The sequence below is a fragment of the Daphnia pulex genome, chromosome 7, assembly GCF_021134715.1.
Source record: "Daphnia pulex isolate KAP4 chromosome 7, ASM2113471v1".
In the NCBI taxonomy this organism is placed as follows: Eukaryota; Metazoa; Arthropoda; class Branchiopoda; order Diplostraca; family Daphniidae; genus Daphnia; species Daphnia pulex.
Genome location: NC_060023.1, coordinates 8,496,860 through 8,512,301, shown reverse-complemented (window position 1 = coordinate 8,512,301; position 15,442 = coordinate 8,496,860). Strand labels below are relative to the sequence as shown.

The window sequence follows — 15,442 nt, the reverse complement described above, 5'->3', positions numbered from 1 at the left end:
TTTAACTTTCACCTGTTTGAATATTCGTACAGTAGCAATTAACAAATGAATCACTTAACTACTATACAGGCAGTATCTTTTATTACGAGCTCAATTTGCTTCACTTCCTTCGTGTAGTATTAACTACAACAAAGTTATACATAAACGAAAAATAATAAATCGAGTGCTTCCGCATTAAAAATAATTTACTTCGATTTCAGAATATCCTTGGCAATCACCATTTGCATAACCTCGTTAGTTCCTTCCAAGATAAGGTGCACGCGAATGTCTCTGAGATATTGTTGAACGGCGTAATCCTAGTATTTACATAAGATGATATGATAGATGTTTACTATTTATCAGTTGTTCACAAAAATTCTGTACCTTTAGATAACCGTAGCCTCCATGTAGCTGAAGTGCTGTGTTCACAATCTAATAGAAACGAAAAATTCAAATTTGAGGCTTTATGGACACACAAAAGAAAAGAAAATAGGAATACTTCGAAACATGCTTCAGTAGCATATAGTTTAGCCATGGAACACAGAGTGACGTCATTAGGATGACTTTCTTCCAGGGCTGTAGCTGCATTCCGAATCATCATCCTCGACGCAACCAATTTTGTAGCCATTCTTGCCATTTGAAATTGGCTATGCTGCGTACGAAAACAATTTCGTTAATTTTTTAAATTGCTTTAAATTTAATTATTCAATTTGTTATTACCTGAAAATCGGCAAGTGGTTTACCGAACTGTTTTCGCACTTTGAGATGGTCGGCAGAAATTTCGAGGCTCGCTTGAGCCGCTCCCAAAGAGCAAGATGCTGTTTAAATAGATAATTCATGGTAATACAGAAATGTTTAAGAAACAAACTAAAAATAGTTTGAAATACCTATATTTACTCTGCCACCATTTAACCCTTTCATCGCAATGCTAAAGCCTTGGCCTTCTTTGCCGATAATGTTGCTAATAGGCACGCGGCAATCTTCCAAAATGACAGCTCTAGTAGGTTGAGAATTCCATCCAATTTTCTTCTCCTTTTTGCCGAAGCTAAGACCAGGTGTGCCCTTTTCAACAAGGACGCACGAAATACCTTTTGGACCTGGCTCACCAGTCCTACACATGATTAAATATACATCGGTATCACCGCCTCCGCTGATGAATGCCTATTTGACAAATTATTTGCATTAAAATAGTGCTTAAAAGAATAAAAAAATTTTGTTTAAAACACCTTTGAACCATTGAGAATTAAGTCATTTCCAGATTTCTTGGCAGTGGTGTTCAGAGAGCCCGCATCTGATCCAGCTATAATTTGAAATGACATTAAGGTTAGCCTCCATTCTTTGATAATATTTTCAAATGGAAATAAATACCTCCGGGTTCAGTTAAACAATATGAAGCTAGTTTTTCCATGCTGGCCAACTGTGGGATCCAAGTTTTTCTTAAATCTTCTCTTCCAAATGTGTCTATCATCCATGCACACATGCTGAAATGATAAAAATGAATTTTTGATATATAAGGTGTTCAGCAATTACAAATTTGAAAAAATGTATGCAAGCATTACTTGTGGATGCTAATGTAGGCAGTGGTAGAAACACAACCTTGAGAAAGAGCTTCAAATGTGATGGAAGCATCAAGCCGTGAAAGTCCCGTGCCACCATAATCTTCCCTGGCGTAAATAGCACCAAATCCCAATGATGCTGCCTTTCTCATTGTTTCTACTGGGAAAATCTCCTAAACAAGAATTTCTTGTTATGTAACTCTTTTCTATCAAAATATTATGTAACAATCAAATGTTATACATACCTTCTCATCCCATTCAGCCATATGAGGTCTCATTTCGAGATGGGCAAAATCTAGTGCTGTTTTGTAAATTTGTTGCTGCTCTTCCGTTAAGCCACTCGAAGCTGAAAAATTTAGTCACATCATACCTCAGTAAACAGGAAAAGTAAGTCAATACATCACACTGCAGAAATTGATACGTACGATCCACGCTTGTAACCAGATGGCGGATATTTGGAAGAACATTTTTGGCGTGACTATAACGGGGGTTGAATGAAAATACAGCCCGGCGAACAAAGCAAGGCAGCATTTTCGCCGACCAGATAATTTACCCTGATTATTGAGTACAAAATACTAAAATTTAGCGTGAAAAGTGGAGAAGCAGACGACGTAAAATTGTCAACAACAAAAACACCTGGACGTAGGTTTCAGCAACCACATGCACGTATACATGTTTCATGTAATGCTTTGTAAACTGTATGCTGTAACAAATTGTTTGTTACTTTTGGATTGGTCAATAGGTTCATTCAAATAAATTTCCTGACCACCAACACGAATATAATCCTATTTGTCATTTGGGTTCATTTAATTTTCCAATTTCTCTGGAAAACGCTTTGAAAAATTTAAAATTTAAAATTCTCACCAATTTCCCTTTTTAGAATTTCAGATTTTCATCGAATGTGTCCGTTTGCGGACGTTCAGGGTGTGGCTACTGCGTTATTGTTGCTCTAGAAAAATATTTTGAAATTTCACCGTGACCTTCAAACTTCAATAATTAGTTCTCGATGAGTCATTGATCCTGAATTTCAACAAAGTATGCAATTTTTCGGCAATCAAAACTGACAAATGTTTCCCTATTTTGTTTGTTTTCCATGTAACTGCTGCGTCATGGCTACTGACAAAACATCCATTCTTAATTTTGTCTACCTGATGATTTATTTCTTCATTGTTGAATACCGGTGAAACAGGATACATCTCCTTTGAAGTATTAGGGCGTTGGACACACACAAATAAAAGTATAACAAGTAACCGAGTCCGGTTCGCCTTTAAGATGAACACACGTCAGAGACTATATAGGGAAATTCTACCGGTCTGCACAACAAATGTTGTGGGAATCGGTATATGTAGTCAAAATAAATTCTTAACATCGTGATAAGAAAAGCATTGTCGATCCGCTTTGATTTCTTTGCGGTAGTCCGTGTTCCTCATGACGCAAGTTTATGAAGCAGTTAAACCACCCATCAATTAGCTGGGGGGAAAAAACCTATACGAAAGGTCACTGCTGAATCAAGTGGTCCATATAGCTGTTCAACTCTTTTGAACACAACGCCCTATATATAAATGAGCCCTGCTCATCTTTTAATCAACGCAGTCTCTTTTTTGAATCTCCTTTGATAAGTTCTGTAGTCGTGTTGTTTTTACGAGGACTCTGAATAATTTATTGTACAATGATTTTTAAAATCTCTCAGCTGGTAAGAACGTTAATCGTTTTTCTTATCGTTTTTGCGCTTGAGTTCGAAAGACGGACGAAGTTTGATCTACGAATAATTTCTATTTTATTTGTAGATTCAGATATTTGTTGTTTCATTTCTTCTTTTTGTGGAGTTGGTGAATGGCCGGCCATTTGCCTATCATTATAACTTAATAGATAGTAGTGGATCAATCAATCATGAAATTGATATGAATGAAGTTGAATCCGCTCCCGACGACAACATTAAATTAGGTGAACTTTGAAATATTTTACCAAATGCCATTTAGTCTTTTTGAAAATTTCAGAAAAACAAATTGAAAAATTATACTTTGAAATTTGCAATAAAAATAAAATCTAATGTCGAACAATTTTTATTTTTTATTTTTAATAAATCAGGTTCCGAATCTCTCCCCTGGAACTACGAAGGTAATAATAGACTAATTTTCCCGACGCATACATTAATTGAATGCATGGTTTGACACTAAAATTATCATATTTTTAGATACTGATAACTGGAACAAAGTTTTCGACAGTTGTAACGGCCGCTATCAATCGCCTATCAACATCGATCCCTCCAAGGCAATAAAAAAGAGCTCTCCCAATCTGGTCTTTGGCAACTATGACCACTCATGGACAATGAATATCACCAACGATGGTCACACAGGTAAGATCATTTAAATTACGGAATTATATGTTAAGGTATATTCAAGTCATTTGTTCGCATTTACAGTATTACTCGACTTGTCTACCGACGGCAAGTTACCTTTCATACGGGGCGGGGGACTTCCGGATGAGTTTAACTTTGCGCAACTTCACTTCCATTGGGGCGGAGACTCGGGGCGTGGTAGTGAACATTTAATCCAATCCAAACGGTCAGTTTCCGCCCAATTATTAATATTTATTAAATTTTCAAATGTCATAACATAAATTCCGTTTTGTATTAGATTCTCAGGGGAACTTCATTTCGTTCACTACAATTCAAAATACGACTCGTTCGCCAAAGCTACAAAATATAAAGACGGTGTCGCCGTTTTGGCTATATTCATGGAGGTAATAATTTTAGAATTAAATTTTTTTTTTCTATTAATAACAAATTTGTGTTCCCGTTCCCGCATGCGACAGGTTGGACTAACCGATAACAATGCCTTGATTCACATCATAGGGCAATTCGGAGAGATCCTGAAAGGGGGTCAAACGACCCGACTGCAGAGTCCGATCCTTTTGCGAGATCTTCTTCCGGTCAACGTTCAAAATTTTTACAGGTATACCGGCTCATTGACCACACCCTCTTGTCAAGAAGTCGTTAGCTGGACAGTTTTTGAGTCGCCCATCGTCGTTTCTGAACACCAGGTATTTTAAATTCGATTATCGTTTCGTTTTATTAATAATAATTTGCTTTACTTTTAAAGTTAAATCAATTTAGAAAATTATTCGACAAGAAAGGGCGTGGCCTCTATGACAATTATCGGCCGATTCAAGAGGATCATGGGAGAATTATTACGTATCATTCCGGTAACGAAATTCATTCGGAACCACTTCAGTCATGGGAGCAAAACATCTTAGATTTTTTCAAAAGTTCACAGTTCGACTCGAAACGATTTTTCAAATGGCGACCGTTCAGTCATTTTGATAAATTAACAAATCCTTTAGAAATTCCTAATTGGAGTTAACTGTGGTGATGTTTGAATTATTTGCTAGCGCTTAATTTTATGCATGTTAATTTACTATTTGTTGTTTAAATATACCAAAGATGTCTATGTAATTGGAAATTTTAAAACGATAGTCGTTACTGAAAATTCTTATCTAAATATTGTAAATTATATTTCCACATGTGTAGAATAAGGAAAGGGTATGTCCATTTTCCTTGAGTTCAACGGTTACCAAACAAAGCCACAGACCACAATAATAAGATAAAATTCTATTCAAAAATTATTTTCGTAAGCCCTCCACATCCCCCTCAAAAATTAAGTTTCCTGGTTTGATTACATGAAATGCCTGCTGTAAAGGGAACTTGTTAGCAGTTTAAAATCAGAAGTCAACACTCGAACACGATGAATTCCTTGCTGGTATGTTTTTTAGCAAAGTTATTGTAAATAGCTACCACATTAAATTTTACGCAATAATAAAGCTGAATAATTTTAAAATTAAAGGCTGGAATTACTTTAATCCTAACGCTTTGTCACTTCACCGTGGGAATGGAACCCGCCAATGGAATTCCTCTACTTCCTCCAATACGACAATTAAGAGAAGGTATAGTAGTAATTTAGCATTAGATAAAACATTGAAACCATTAATTTATGTAATACTAACATTTCCTCTTGTTAAATTTGCAGATTTGGAGGACTGGAATTACAAAAGTAAATAAAAAAGATTTCTTTTTAATTCGATAAGTTTCATTTGATTACGAAAATGATTTTACAGATCCAAATGACTGGGTAAAATCTTTCGATAAATGTGCTGGTAGAGAACAATCGCCGATTGACCTCAAGGTAGCAACTGCAATACGGAAGCATTTCCCGGAATTCAAATTTCATGGCTATGAAGTACTTGTCAGGATGGAAATTAGGAACAACGGGCATTCTGGTTCGAACTTTTTCTCTTTCTGTTATATGCTAAACTATAAACTAATCACGTTAATTTTCGTATTTAAAAAAAAAAATTATAGTTGAGCTTAAACCAGCTCTGTCAGAGAAAACGAAATCTCTGCCTTATATTACAGGTGGCGGACTAAATAACACCTACATCTTTCACTCATTGCACTTTCATTGGAGTGACAACTCAGCTCGAGGTAGTGAACATACCATCAATTCCGTCTAGTAAGTATACATAAGTATACATGCTATGTAAAGTAATGGCTTATTATGTGTATTAAGTACAAGAAAGGATAGCCTATAGTATCGTGCATGTAATGTCACGGTGTTTGAGAATAATAAGCGTAGAACGGGCTTCACAAAGCATGTTTTTATTTCTAATAATTTTAGAGATGGTATTAATATTTATTTATTGTTTATAATAATAGTTTCCCAGCCGAGTTACATATTACCCACTACAACCATAAATATGGATCATTTGAAAACGCCGCCAAAAAATCGGATGGATTTGCTATCTTGGCTATTTTAATTGAAGTTCGTAATTATTTTCTATAATAACTCGTAACTTCATAGACCCAAAGGATACGTAAAATTGTTTCATGTTAATTCTACAAGAAAAAAACTATTTTTCTGTGCGTTTCAGTTGGAAAAACAAAGCAACCCAATCTTTCGCCACATCATGAGTCAACTGGGAAAAATTAAAATGAAAAAGCAAAAGGCCCTTCTTACCAGTCCCATCATTCTGAGTGATCTTCTACCCGACAACACCAAAGATTTTTACCGTTATCACGGTTCCTTGACGACCCCCAACTGTGAAGAAACTGTCATCTGGACTGTTTTCACTACTCCAATTGCTGTCTCTGAAACCCAGGTAGAATATTTTATCAAAAAGAACTCGAATTTTTCCGAATTTTTCACCCACAATTAATTGTAACATTTTTTGTATACTTTGGCAGTTGAACGCTTTCAGATTCAAAATTTTCGATTCTGATGACGAGCGTATGGTAATGAACTGGCGTCCCATACAGTGGAGTAATAACCGCAAAATTTACTTGAATAAACACCTTTAAGTGATTTATTTCATTAATCACGACCCTTAAATTAAATGATTGGTTACACAATTTTGTAAGCGATAATGTTTATAGGCAAATAAACATACCGTAATGATTTTTTTCCCGTTACTTGGTTAGCTTGAATTCTTATTCAAATCAGTGGACACATTTCGCACTCTTTGTATTTTTAAATAGTGGACCGCAGCAGCTGCCGAGCATCAGCTGTTGCGTTCCATTCCCGCACTGCACCTCTCCCCAATGAACGAAACCGAGTTGGGTATTATTTAACCACAGTCGAGGACTCCTGCTTGACGGAGTAACTTTCACTCCGGCATCTAATAAGTTTAGTCTATATTGCGCAAACCAAAATTGTTCACGTTAAAATTCGAATCGCGATGAGATTCACTGCTGTTTGTGCAAGAGTTTGTTTGTGGATGCATCACTGGTGTAGCTGGAAGCGATGGTTATACCTGACAACATTCTTATTGACATCGAGCCACTTCTTCTTAAGTGAAAAATTCTTGCCAAATTTAAAAAATCAAATGGACACCGATGTTTCCCAGCCAGGTACAACTCAAGAAAATGTGATCAGCAGCAGTACCCAGTTGAACAATTTAAACAAGTCAACCATTTTTACCGGTGAATCGGACTCAGTTCAATCGACCACGAAGAAGAATAACGACGGAAATGATGAGACTAATCAACGGATAAAAGAGCAAGTTAATAACAGCAGCAGTTTAGAAGAAAAAGAGCGACGGTACCGGCTACGATCGGAGCGCGTCAAACGAGTTTGTCTCAGCCGGGGCGTTGTCTCTAACCCTCCCATCTTCACTATGAGCAAAAAAGAATTACCAATAAATTCACCTGATTTGAATAATTTGTCAGGTAAGAACTAAATCATTTCCCTTTTTAGTGTTAATCAGAAAATTAATCCCGTGAAGGATATAATAGCCTACCGTCCACAAATTATACGTTATTTATTATAGTGCAAAAGGGTTTTCTTATTTTAAAAGAGGGGATACAAAAATAAATCAAATATGTGTTACGTAATAAAAGCAGAAAAAAAGAGCTAATAGGTTATACACGATCGATGGTTACATCACTTTGATTTTTCGAACGTATAAGAGGTAGTTGATTATTCAAACTCCCGAAAGGACGTGTGTGCTAACATCCGTTGCGCATACGGTAACGCATGTACAGTTTAGTACGTGCACCGAGTGGAATAATTTGTGCATTCAGCTCCCAAGAATACTAAAAAGAAAAGTTTGTTTGTGTGTTTAATTATCCGAGTTATAGCTAACTGATAATAAAGGACGAATACGTCAATCATGTCGATAAAATAAAAAATTATGTACATTCCCTTATAAATTTAAGTTTAAATTTTCTTTTATGTAGTTTCTCTGAGCGTGGAGAACCCGGTCACATCTCATTTCTCGATGGCGCCGACATTCCAGACGATGGGCTGCTTTCTCAACAAAGTCGCCTCCTCATCTTTGGTCTCGGCTTTCCTTTTGGTCCACGGACTGGGACCAACTTTTTCTAGTCCACACAGTTTGACGTCTCACCTTCTTCCAACAGTACTAAAGCTCATTAATATAATTCTAATATTTACACGATATTATAAACATATTATATCCCTTTGAAACGAATTTTTCAGTCGCTAGAAGATTTCCAGTTTGCCAATCAAACCTTTTTCAAATTCATGTTCGTTCGCCATCCGATGGACCGAATGCTGTCCTGCTACCTGGACAAAATGGTCGACAGTCCTCACCACAGTTTACCTGATTTCCGGAATTACGTCAGAAATAAAGGGCGTCGTATCGTGATGAAACGCCGGCGGCGTCGTCGTCATAATAACAAGCCCCACCAGCACCACCTTCGGAGTCTGTTGTCGGTGCACGAAATAAGCGCTTCGTCGATCTGGAACCGACTCAAATCCCAAATTAGTGAAATTACCCATCACGATCGACGACTCGGAAAAGGATACGACGGCCGAGTGAATGATGTGGCGGAAAGAAGAAGGAAATCAAAAGGATCTTCACACCGTCACGCCGGACCACCACCACGTCCGCCACAATTTACTATCATCCCCAGCAGCAGTCAACCTGTTGTGAACGCTTCATCAACTAAGATCAACGCAACTGCGGAAGCCAAACCCACGTTTGAAGAATTCCTCGAGTTTGTCTTGGACACGGACTTGTTAGGTATAGATACGATTAAATAATTAAATTAAGCAATTTTAAATTGATTGCGTGTTTTTATGATCAGGAATGGGATTCGATTCGCACTGGGTTCCATTCCATCGATATTGCAGTCCCTGTAGCGGTAATTTTAGATTTAATTGTGTGTAATATCATAGCACACTATGATGTCTATAAAAAGTGAATAAGAAATTAGAGATCCAATGTTTTTTTAAATGATGACAATTCATTTTTTATTTTCAGTTCCGTATCACGTTATTGGCAAGCTGGAAACGGCAGCCGACGATTTCCAGGTAGCAGTATACGTTCCACCCAATTAGTTTTTACCTTAGAGGACATTAAACTTTTGTAGTAATAAATAAATCTTTTCCCAGCAATTGCGGTTTCCGCGGTTAATTGACTTTTGTTATTCACGCCTTATATGGTTAAACTTTACTGCTCGAGCATAATATAACAATTGGGGAATTATCTGACAATGATATGTAGTCTATTATATGGGAGACAAACCAACACACAACTTATTTCAATCTCTGCTGTTTGTTTCTATTGCAGTACATCTGGGAAAAAACGGGACTGGGCAAACAAGTTCCCGTTCCGTGGATGAATCGGAAGACGGTTCCGTCCAAATCTAAAATCGCACTGGAGAAAAAGTAGCCGTCTAATGATCTAATCGTCTTTTGAAATGTTTGTTAATAACTCGGAAAATATTTGATTTCAGGTATTATTCTTCCTTGCCGAGAGATTTGATTTTGCGCTTCTACGATGCCTTCCGGATGGATTTCGAGCTCTTCGACTACAGCATCAACGACATTCTCGTCAAAGCTGGATTTGAAGTAATAACATGATTAGGACCATCAGCAGTTATTATTTCGTGTGGTTATTGGTGGAACTTATTTCTAAACCCAATAAGTGCTGTAAAAATATTTAAAATTAAAATAATAAAACGTGTACGGATATTAACCCAATATCCATAACTACTGACTGTTAATGTAAAACATGTTTTTTATTCTGCTCTATTAACGTCACAAATACGCTCATGTCGTCGTCGTTGAGGTGACGACCGTTTAGTAACTTTTGTTTTAACCTTGAGCAATTGAAATTTCAATTCCGTCAGCGGTCAAAGTTCCAGATGGTCAACGGTTCTTGGACGTTACCCAATATTCCTTCTAAAAAAACGATCAGGTTGTAACTTTCTTTCAGTCACTAACCAGCTAGACATTTATCTCAAACCTGGACGGTAGAAAAGATAGAGGCGTTTAATCTGGACTCTGTCGAAACACCTGGATATTATTATTTCGTTCGAAAATGGCCAGGTTAGTATTCAATCTCATAACCTTTGCATTATTTTTAATTGGGCTATCGTGTGATGCCATTGGGACACAGCTATTTCTCCATTAAGTCGTTTTGTTTTTATTGTTCTATTCCACTATTCCAGTGATGGTCAAACAAACAGCCACCAGCATCAACGACTCGCGGACAAACTCGTTAGCCGTTGCAGCCAATCCAAATGCGTCCGAAACCAAATGATTTACACGTTACCTTTGGAAAGAATCTCCGGCACCATCAACCGATATTCGTTGGGCAAACCCAACCCGTTGGCCACCAACAGCACAGAAAGAAAAACGATTTTGCTAGTGGGTGCCACTGGATCGGGTAAGACGACCTGGATCAACTCGATGGTCAACTACGTGCTGGGAGTCAGATGGGACGATCCATTCCGTTTTATGCTCACCGACGAAGCTCTCATCAGAGAAGGCTCGGGAGCTCATCATAGCCAAACGGGAAAAGTCTGCGTTTACCACATTCACCACGAAAACGGATTCCGCATTCCGTTCTCGCTGACCATCGTCGACACGCCAGGATTTGGCGACACCACCGGAAGGCAAAGAGACGAGGAAATCACGACGGACATAACGAATTTGTTCAAAGATGAAAATGGCATTCAGGTATATTAATCCATGTTTCATTATATAATAATTCAAACATTTTTATGATGGCAATATATTGATCAATAGGAACTGGATGCCGTTGGGTTCGTCGTCCAATCGCCACTTCTTCTGACGGACTCGCAGAATTACGTCTTTCATTCTGTCTTGTCGATTTTTGGCAAAGACGTTCAAGAAAACATTCGTTTTCTGGTCACTTTTGCCGACAGGAACCGACCGATCGTCCTAGACGCCATCAAAGAAGCCAAAATTCCTTGCCGGATGGACCTCGACGGCTGGCCCTGCCACCAGAAATTTAACACCGACGCCATTTTCCCACGCTGTCTCCCAGTTGATGGTGAAGATGAAGATGACGATGAAGACGATAGAGACTGGAAGAGAGGAACCAGGAATTTCGAGTTATTCTTCGGCCAACTGGCCGACATGCCGACCAAATCGCTGCAGATGACTAAACAAGTCACCGAGTACCGAAAACAGCTGGAGATGAAGCTCCAGTGGATGATGTCCGCCATCCCGAGTCACTTGACCAGAATGGAGGAATTGCGGGAGAAGGAAAAATTCATCGAGTTGCACCGAAGTGAAGTGGACGCCAACCGGAATTTCGAAATCAAAGTGCCCGTGTCCAGGAAAGTTCAAGTGGGTGTCAACTGGACGTCGGCCGTGAACTGCACGAAATGCGAAACAACTTGTCACCACCCGTGCAATCGGGTTCTACCGATGGGTTGGTGCCCAGCATTCGCACCGCCGCCGGAAGCTGGATTTTGGGCCAATTTCGCTGGTAAATTCAAGAACACATTTCGCGGGGCCGGTTGCAAAGTCTGCCCCGGCCAGTGCAGCAGCTGGGACCATCGAAACGAGCAACATCGCTGGGTCTACCAGCAAGTGGAAGAGACTCAAACGCTGGAAGATGTTCGCCAGAAATACGAAACGGCCAGGGAAAAGAAGATGGACGCCGAGGCCCTGCTGTCGGCTCTGAGACGGGATGCAGACGAACTAAAGGAGAAAATAATAGACGAAATGGGCATCATCAGAGACTTGCTCAAAAGTCTGAGACACAACGGATTAGTCTACGGTAATCCAATGACTACTCGCGACTACGTCGAGAAGATGATCGAGACGGAGAGAGACGAACGTAAAATGGGATTCGAAGAAAGGATCAAGAGTTTGCTGGAATTGTTGGAGTTGGCCTAAATGGCCAATAATGACATTCGCCGATCGATATCTGTCGCTAAAATGACTTTAATTAATTTGTTTTGTATTTCTGAAGAAGAAGGAAATCAAGAACGCCAATAAACCAAGAAAGAATAAGCGATGTTTGATTTTGTCTTTTTTTAGACCAGTTTTGTGTGATCCTAGAAGCAACTGTTGTAATATCTAAACTTGAAATTTAAAACATTTGAGGTTCTCGAGTATTATCAACCTAATATTCATGATGATAATCAATTATATTTAACCGCATCGAGCCATCGACAGATTATTTGTGAACAACTTTGACCAGAAATAAAATGAAAAACCGTAAAAAATCGAATCTGGGATAAATTAAACAAGCGATCCCACAAGGAAGAAACGACATGCCAAATTATTAGATCACAATCAAATGGCACACTAACGAACTTGTTTTAGGAATTCATTACCCAAAAAAACCAGAACAACAAAAAGAAACACAACATCCGTAGAGTATTTTTTCACTGATCGATGCAGCAACAACCTCTCAACGGGCACTCTAAATTCTGGCATCCGTTGGCTTCGTCCGGATAGGGCCCCTCCTGGATTCGATTGCAATAGTAAAGATCTTCCGGCAGTAGACGGGACGAATGCTCGGTGATCATCTGGAGGCCCAGCCCTGAAATCAGTGGACAGCCACTCAGGTCCATGTAGTGCAGACTCTCTTTCTCCATGGTGACTTCCAGCAAGGATTGCAGTCCAAAGTCGGTGACGGATGTGCAGCCGGATAAGCTCAAATACAGCAATCCAGGCGAAAAAACGTCCTCTTCTTCCGCCAAACTGGAATTGCTGTTGTAGGCGGACGACACCGGATCAGAATATTTCGGGCAGCTTTTGCACGATTGACAACATGATCCGCATCTGGAATTGTAAAAGCTTCCGGACAGTTCCGACCTGAAACAGTTGCCTAGACGTTCCAGGCCAACGTCGGTGACGTAGCGGCAGCCGGTGAGATCCAAATGCTCCAATTGAACGCAGGCTTTCTTCAAAGCCAATCTAATAACGCCAATCAAAAGTGTTATTGATTTTAATCTTTGGACTTTGTGTGCCCACAAACTAACCCCTTGAAAGATAAGTCGGTGATGTTGGTGTAACTGGCATCGAGGTGCTGGATATTGGGGCAAAGGACCAACATTGAACGCAAGATGGTGCTACTCAAATTCAGGCCACCTGCAACCACCAGACGTTGAACACCATCGCCAATACGAACCAAGGCGTTCATAGTAAACCTGAAATCATTTAAAATTAAAAAATAAAATAAAATCTTAAAACATTTCATGTTTTTTCACCCAATTTTGTTTCTCACTTTTCGTAGCATCGAATCTCCTTTTCGGCCTCGGATGACAAAGGTTCTTCGGAATCGCTCATTAAATCGTCGTTATCCTCCATCATGGACTTGCTTTTCCATTCCGATTCCACCAGAGTGTAGGGATCACGGTACTGGAAATCGCAGTGGCCCTTGGCCCAGTTGGTCGGGTAGATCACCTTCCACAATTGCGGCGAGTAGATGAGCATATTCCAGTGTTTGCTCACTTGGGCGCATCGGGTCCTGTCGAGCGGGTTCAAGTAGGAGAAGATGTGGAGCATCATCTCTTGAGGGAGATTGTCGAAGCCGGCTTCCACAACATTTTCCCTCTCGATCTTGTTATTCTTCGTCAAGTTTTCGCAAGTCAATTCCACGAGTGTTTGCAGAGTCTCTTGGTACTCTTCGTCGTTGCCCGACCGGTAATCGGTGACCTCTGATGCGACCGTATTGAGGAGGGCCAGCATGTTCTCGGCCGTTTCCTTTTGGGCCACCAGCTTCTCCTTCCAGATCTCGTGCTGCTGGATGACCTGCTGTTTGAGCTGCAGCAACTCTTCGTGGGCAAAGTACTTCATGAGAAGCGGCTGGAAGATTTCCTCCTCTTCCTGCATGTGGGGGATGAACTGCTGGGTGAAATCTGACACAACTTTCTGCAGCTGGGAACCAAAACTGATTCGCTCAGAGATGGGCTTGCTGGTGCAGGTGTATCCATCACGAAGTAAGTTGAGGATCTACCCAAAAGACGTTGGGTCAGGATAAAAATGAGAGTTGAATATTTGGCAATGAAAATCACCTCAACTAGTTGACTGTCTCCATGGCAATTGCAAACAGATGTGCTGGTGACATTGACCAATTTGAGCCTCTGCTTCAGCTGTTCCAGAATGTACTGGTTCTCAATGTGTTCGTGACTTTTAAACTCGCTGAAGGTGTTCTCCAGCAGAGGAAGTAAATGTTCCAGGGCACCATTGCTACGAAAATCTGCTGTAGACAGCTAGCAGTAGACGCATACAATAAACACAATTAATTAAAATAGCACTACACAATAATAAGGAAAAGATACCTGATCCATATAATTGCCGACAAGATCCTTCATTCGAGAATGTGGAACCAAAAAGACGTTGACCTCATCAGGGAATTTATTCGGAGCCATTTTCGAAAAGTGACACTAATACACTATTGATAAATAAATTATCTTAATGAATTCAATTGAATATCTCCCAGCTGTTCGTCTCTTACGTGGACTGACGTAGAAAATAGAATGGCGAAGTAAATAAAGCAGCATTGCAAGATAAACGCATACGTCAAATAATCTTATCCCCAAAAATCGATCAAATTCTTTCCTTTCATACATTTCAAGAAACTGTTCTCTCGTCACACGTTACAAATCGCCGAGAACAAAGAGACTTCCTGTTATTATTCCTTTTTTTCTATTATTGTAACCAAGCAACCGTTTTATAAAAATGAATTCTCCGTGAGATATGGCGTTAAAATGAATGACAAAAGTGGCCAAATAGAAACAAGAAAACACTTTGCTTGATATACGCGAGGTCTCTAAGTATGTCACGGGCCAAGAATTGACGTCATGTAATAATAGATTGTCCGAAATGTCACAAAAATGGACTGTGGTCTCATTGATTATTACGCAGATGGCTGCTGGCCGCTATTGTATGGCAGCACTCTATAACGCCAGCCAGCAGAGCAGCTCAAAAAGGTATCCACCACATTCTTGATTGTTTATTTGACAGAGAGAGAGCCTCAAAAGTGGTGTAATAAGAGCCGTATACACACCGCCATACACCCGAAACAAATCGATTTCAATATAATCTAAGAAATTTCGTGACTATAGACCCTCCTCCACACACACACAAAAATAGGAGCCATTCCCATTGGCCGAGGAA

The 15,442-nt window shown here is 39.5% G+C and overlaps 6 protein-coding genes across 6 annotated transcripts; 4 read left to right on the top strand and 2 right to left on the bottom strand.

Annotated features, from left to right (window-relative positions):
• Positions 1–59: 59 nt before the first annotated feature.
• Positions 60–2,174, bottom strand: LOC124197517 (isobutyryl-CoA dehydrogenase, mitochondrial-like). Its single transcript, XM_046593028.1, has 10 exons — positions 1,961–2,174; positions 1,781–1,881; positions 1,539–1,708; positions 1,348–1,460; positions 1,206–1,279; positions 867–1,140; positions 700–797; positions 479–631; positions 364–411; positions 60–296 (listed from the first exon to the last, which is right to left on the bottom strand). Exons 1-10 carry the CDS (start codon positions 2,064–2,066, stop codon positions 186–188), a joined length of 1,248 nt encoding a protein of 415 aa, XP_046448984.1. The 5' UTR covers positions 2,067–2,174; the 3' UTR covers positions 60–185.
• Positions 2,175–3,204: 1,030 nt separating this feature from the next.
• Positions 3,205–4,971, top strand: LOC124198414 (putative carbonic anhydrase 3). The gene is made up of 8 exons (XM_046594244.1): positions 3,205–3,228; positions 3,323–3,479; positions 3,624–3,653; positions 3,730–3,891; positions 3,958–4,099; positions 4,172–4,277; positions 4,350–4,577; positions 4,637–4,971. Exons 1-8 carry the CDS (start codon positions 3,205–3,207, stop codon positions 4,895–4,897), a joined length of 1,110 nt encoding a protein of 369 aa, XP_046450200.1. The 3' UTR covers positions 4,898–4,971.
• A 245-nt stretch (positions 4,972–5,216) lies between these two features.
• Positions 5,217–6,999, top strand: LOC124196601 (carbonic anhydrase 2-like). The gene is made up of 8 exons (XM_046591744.1): positions 5,217–5,293; positions 5,378–5,477; positions 5,561–5,584; positions 5,649–5,810; positions 5,893–6,043; positions 6,247–6,352; positions 6,462–6,689; positions 6,775–6,999. The coding sequence occupies exons 1-8, from the start codon at positions 5,279–5,281 to the stop codon at positions 6,886–6,888; spliced, it is 900 nt and encodes a 299-aa protein (XP_046447700.1). The 5' UTR covers positions 5,217–5,278; the 3' UTR covers positions 6,889–6,999.
• A 1,533-nt stretch (positions 7,000–8,532) lies between these two features.
• Positions 8,533–9,917, top strand: LOC124197625. The gene is made up of 5 exons (XM_046593154.1): positions 8,533–9,074; positions 9,139–9,195; positions 9,315–9,364; positions 9,624–9,721; positions 9,790–9,917. Exons 1-5 carry the CDS (start codon positions 8,573–8,575, stop codon positions 9,914–9,916), a joined length of 834 nt encoding a protein of 277 aa, XP_046449110.1. The 5' UTR covers positions 8,533–8,572; the 3' UTR covers position 9,917.
• Positions 9,918–10,376: 459 nt separating this feature from the next.
• LOC124198413 lies at positions 10,377–12,208 on the top strand. Its single transcript, XM_046594243.1, has 3 exons — positions 10,377–10,384; positions 10,507–11,017; positions 11,087–12,208. Exons 1-3 carry the CDS (start codon positions 10,377–10,379, stop codon positions 12,206–12,208), a joined length of 1,641 nt encoding a protein of 546 aa, XP_046450199.1.
• A 235-nt stretch (positions 12,209–12,443) lies between these two features.
• LOC124197487 (F-box/LRR-repeat protein 5-like) lies at positions 12,444–14,803 on the bottom strand. Its single transcript, XM_046592991.1, has 5 exons — positions 14,605–14,803; positions 14,338–14,535; positions 13,548–14,275; positions 13,303–13,470; positions 12,444–13,237 (listed from the first exon to the last, which is right to left on the bottom strand). Exons 1-5 carry the CDS (start codon positions 14,692–14,694, stop codon positions 12,703–12,705), a joined length of 1,719 nt encoding a protein of 572 aa, XP_046448947.1. The 5' UTR covers positions 14,695–14,803; the 3' UTR covers positions 12,444–12,702.
• Between the last annotated feature and the right edge of the window lie 639 nt (positions 14,804–15,442).

Bases quoted from the DNA above. Each gene is read 5' to 3' on its own strand.
- LOC124197517 (XM_046593028.1), bottom strand. From the start codon at position 2,066: ATGCTGCCTTGCTTTGTTCGCCGGGCTGTATTTTCATTCAACCCCCGT. The intron at 1,141-1,205 runs GTGTTTTAAACA...TTTGTCAAATAG, and splicing joins TAATTCTCAATGGTTCAAAG to GCATTCATCAGCGGAGGCGG. The intron at 798-866 runs GTATTTCAAACT...CTATTTAAACAG, and splicing joins TGGTGGCAGAGTAAATATAG to CATCTTGCTCTTTGGGAGCG.
- LOC124198414 (XM_046594244.1), top strand. From the start codon at position 3,205: ATGATTTTTAAAATCTCTCAGCTG. The intron at 3,480-3,623 runs GTGAACTTTGAA...TTAATAAATCAG, and splicing joins CGACGACAACATTAAATTAG to GTTCCGAATCTCTCCCCTGG. The intron at 3,892-3,957 runs GTAAGATCATTT...TCGCATTTACAG, and splicing joins CACCAACGATGGTCACACAG to TATTACTCGACTTGTCTACC.
- LOC124196601 (XM_046591744.1), top strand. The intron at 6,044-6,246 runs GTAAGTATACAT...TTATAATAATAG, and splicing joins CATACCATCAATTCCGTCTA to TTTCCCAGCCGAGTTACATA. The intron at 6,690-6,774 runs GTAGAATATTTT...ATACTTTGGCAG, and splicing joins TTGCTGTCTCTGAAACCCAG to TTGAACGCTTTCAGATTCAA.
- LOC124197625 (XM_046593154.1), top strand. From the start codon at position 8,573: ATGTTCGTTCGCCATCCGATGGACCGAATGCTGTCCTGCTACCTGGAC. The intron at 9,075-9,138 runs GTATAGATACGA...TTTTATGATCAG, and splicing joins CTTGGACACGGACTTGTTAG to GAATGGGATTCGATTCGCAC. The intron at 9,365-9,623 runs GTAGCAGTATAC...TTTCTATTGCAG, and splicing joins CGGCAGCCGACGATTTCCAG to TACATCTGGGAAAAAACGGG.
- LOC124198413 (XM_046594243.1), top strand. The intron at 11,018-11,086 runs GTATATTAATCC...ATTGATCAATAG, and splicing joins AAGATGAAAATGGCATTCAG to GAACTGGATGCCGTTGGGTT.
- LOC124197487 (XM_046592991.1), bottom strand. From the start codon at position 14,694: ATGGCTCCGAATAAATTCCCTGATGAGGTCAACGTCTTTTTGGTTCCA. The intron at 14,536-14,604 runs GTATCTTTTCCT...GTCTACTGCTAG, and splicing joins TCGGCAATTATATGGATCAG to CTGTCTACAGCAGATTTTCG. The intron at 14,276-14,337 runs GTGATTTTCATT...TCTTTTGGGTAG, and splicing joins GAGACAGTCAACTAGTTGAG to ATCCTCAACTTACTTCGTGA.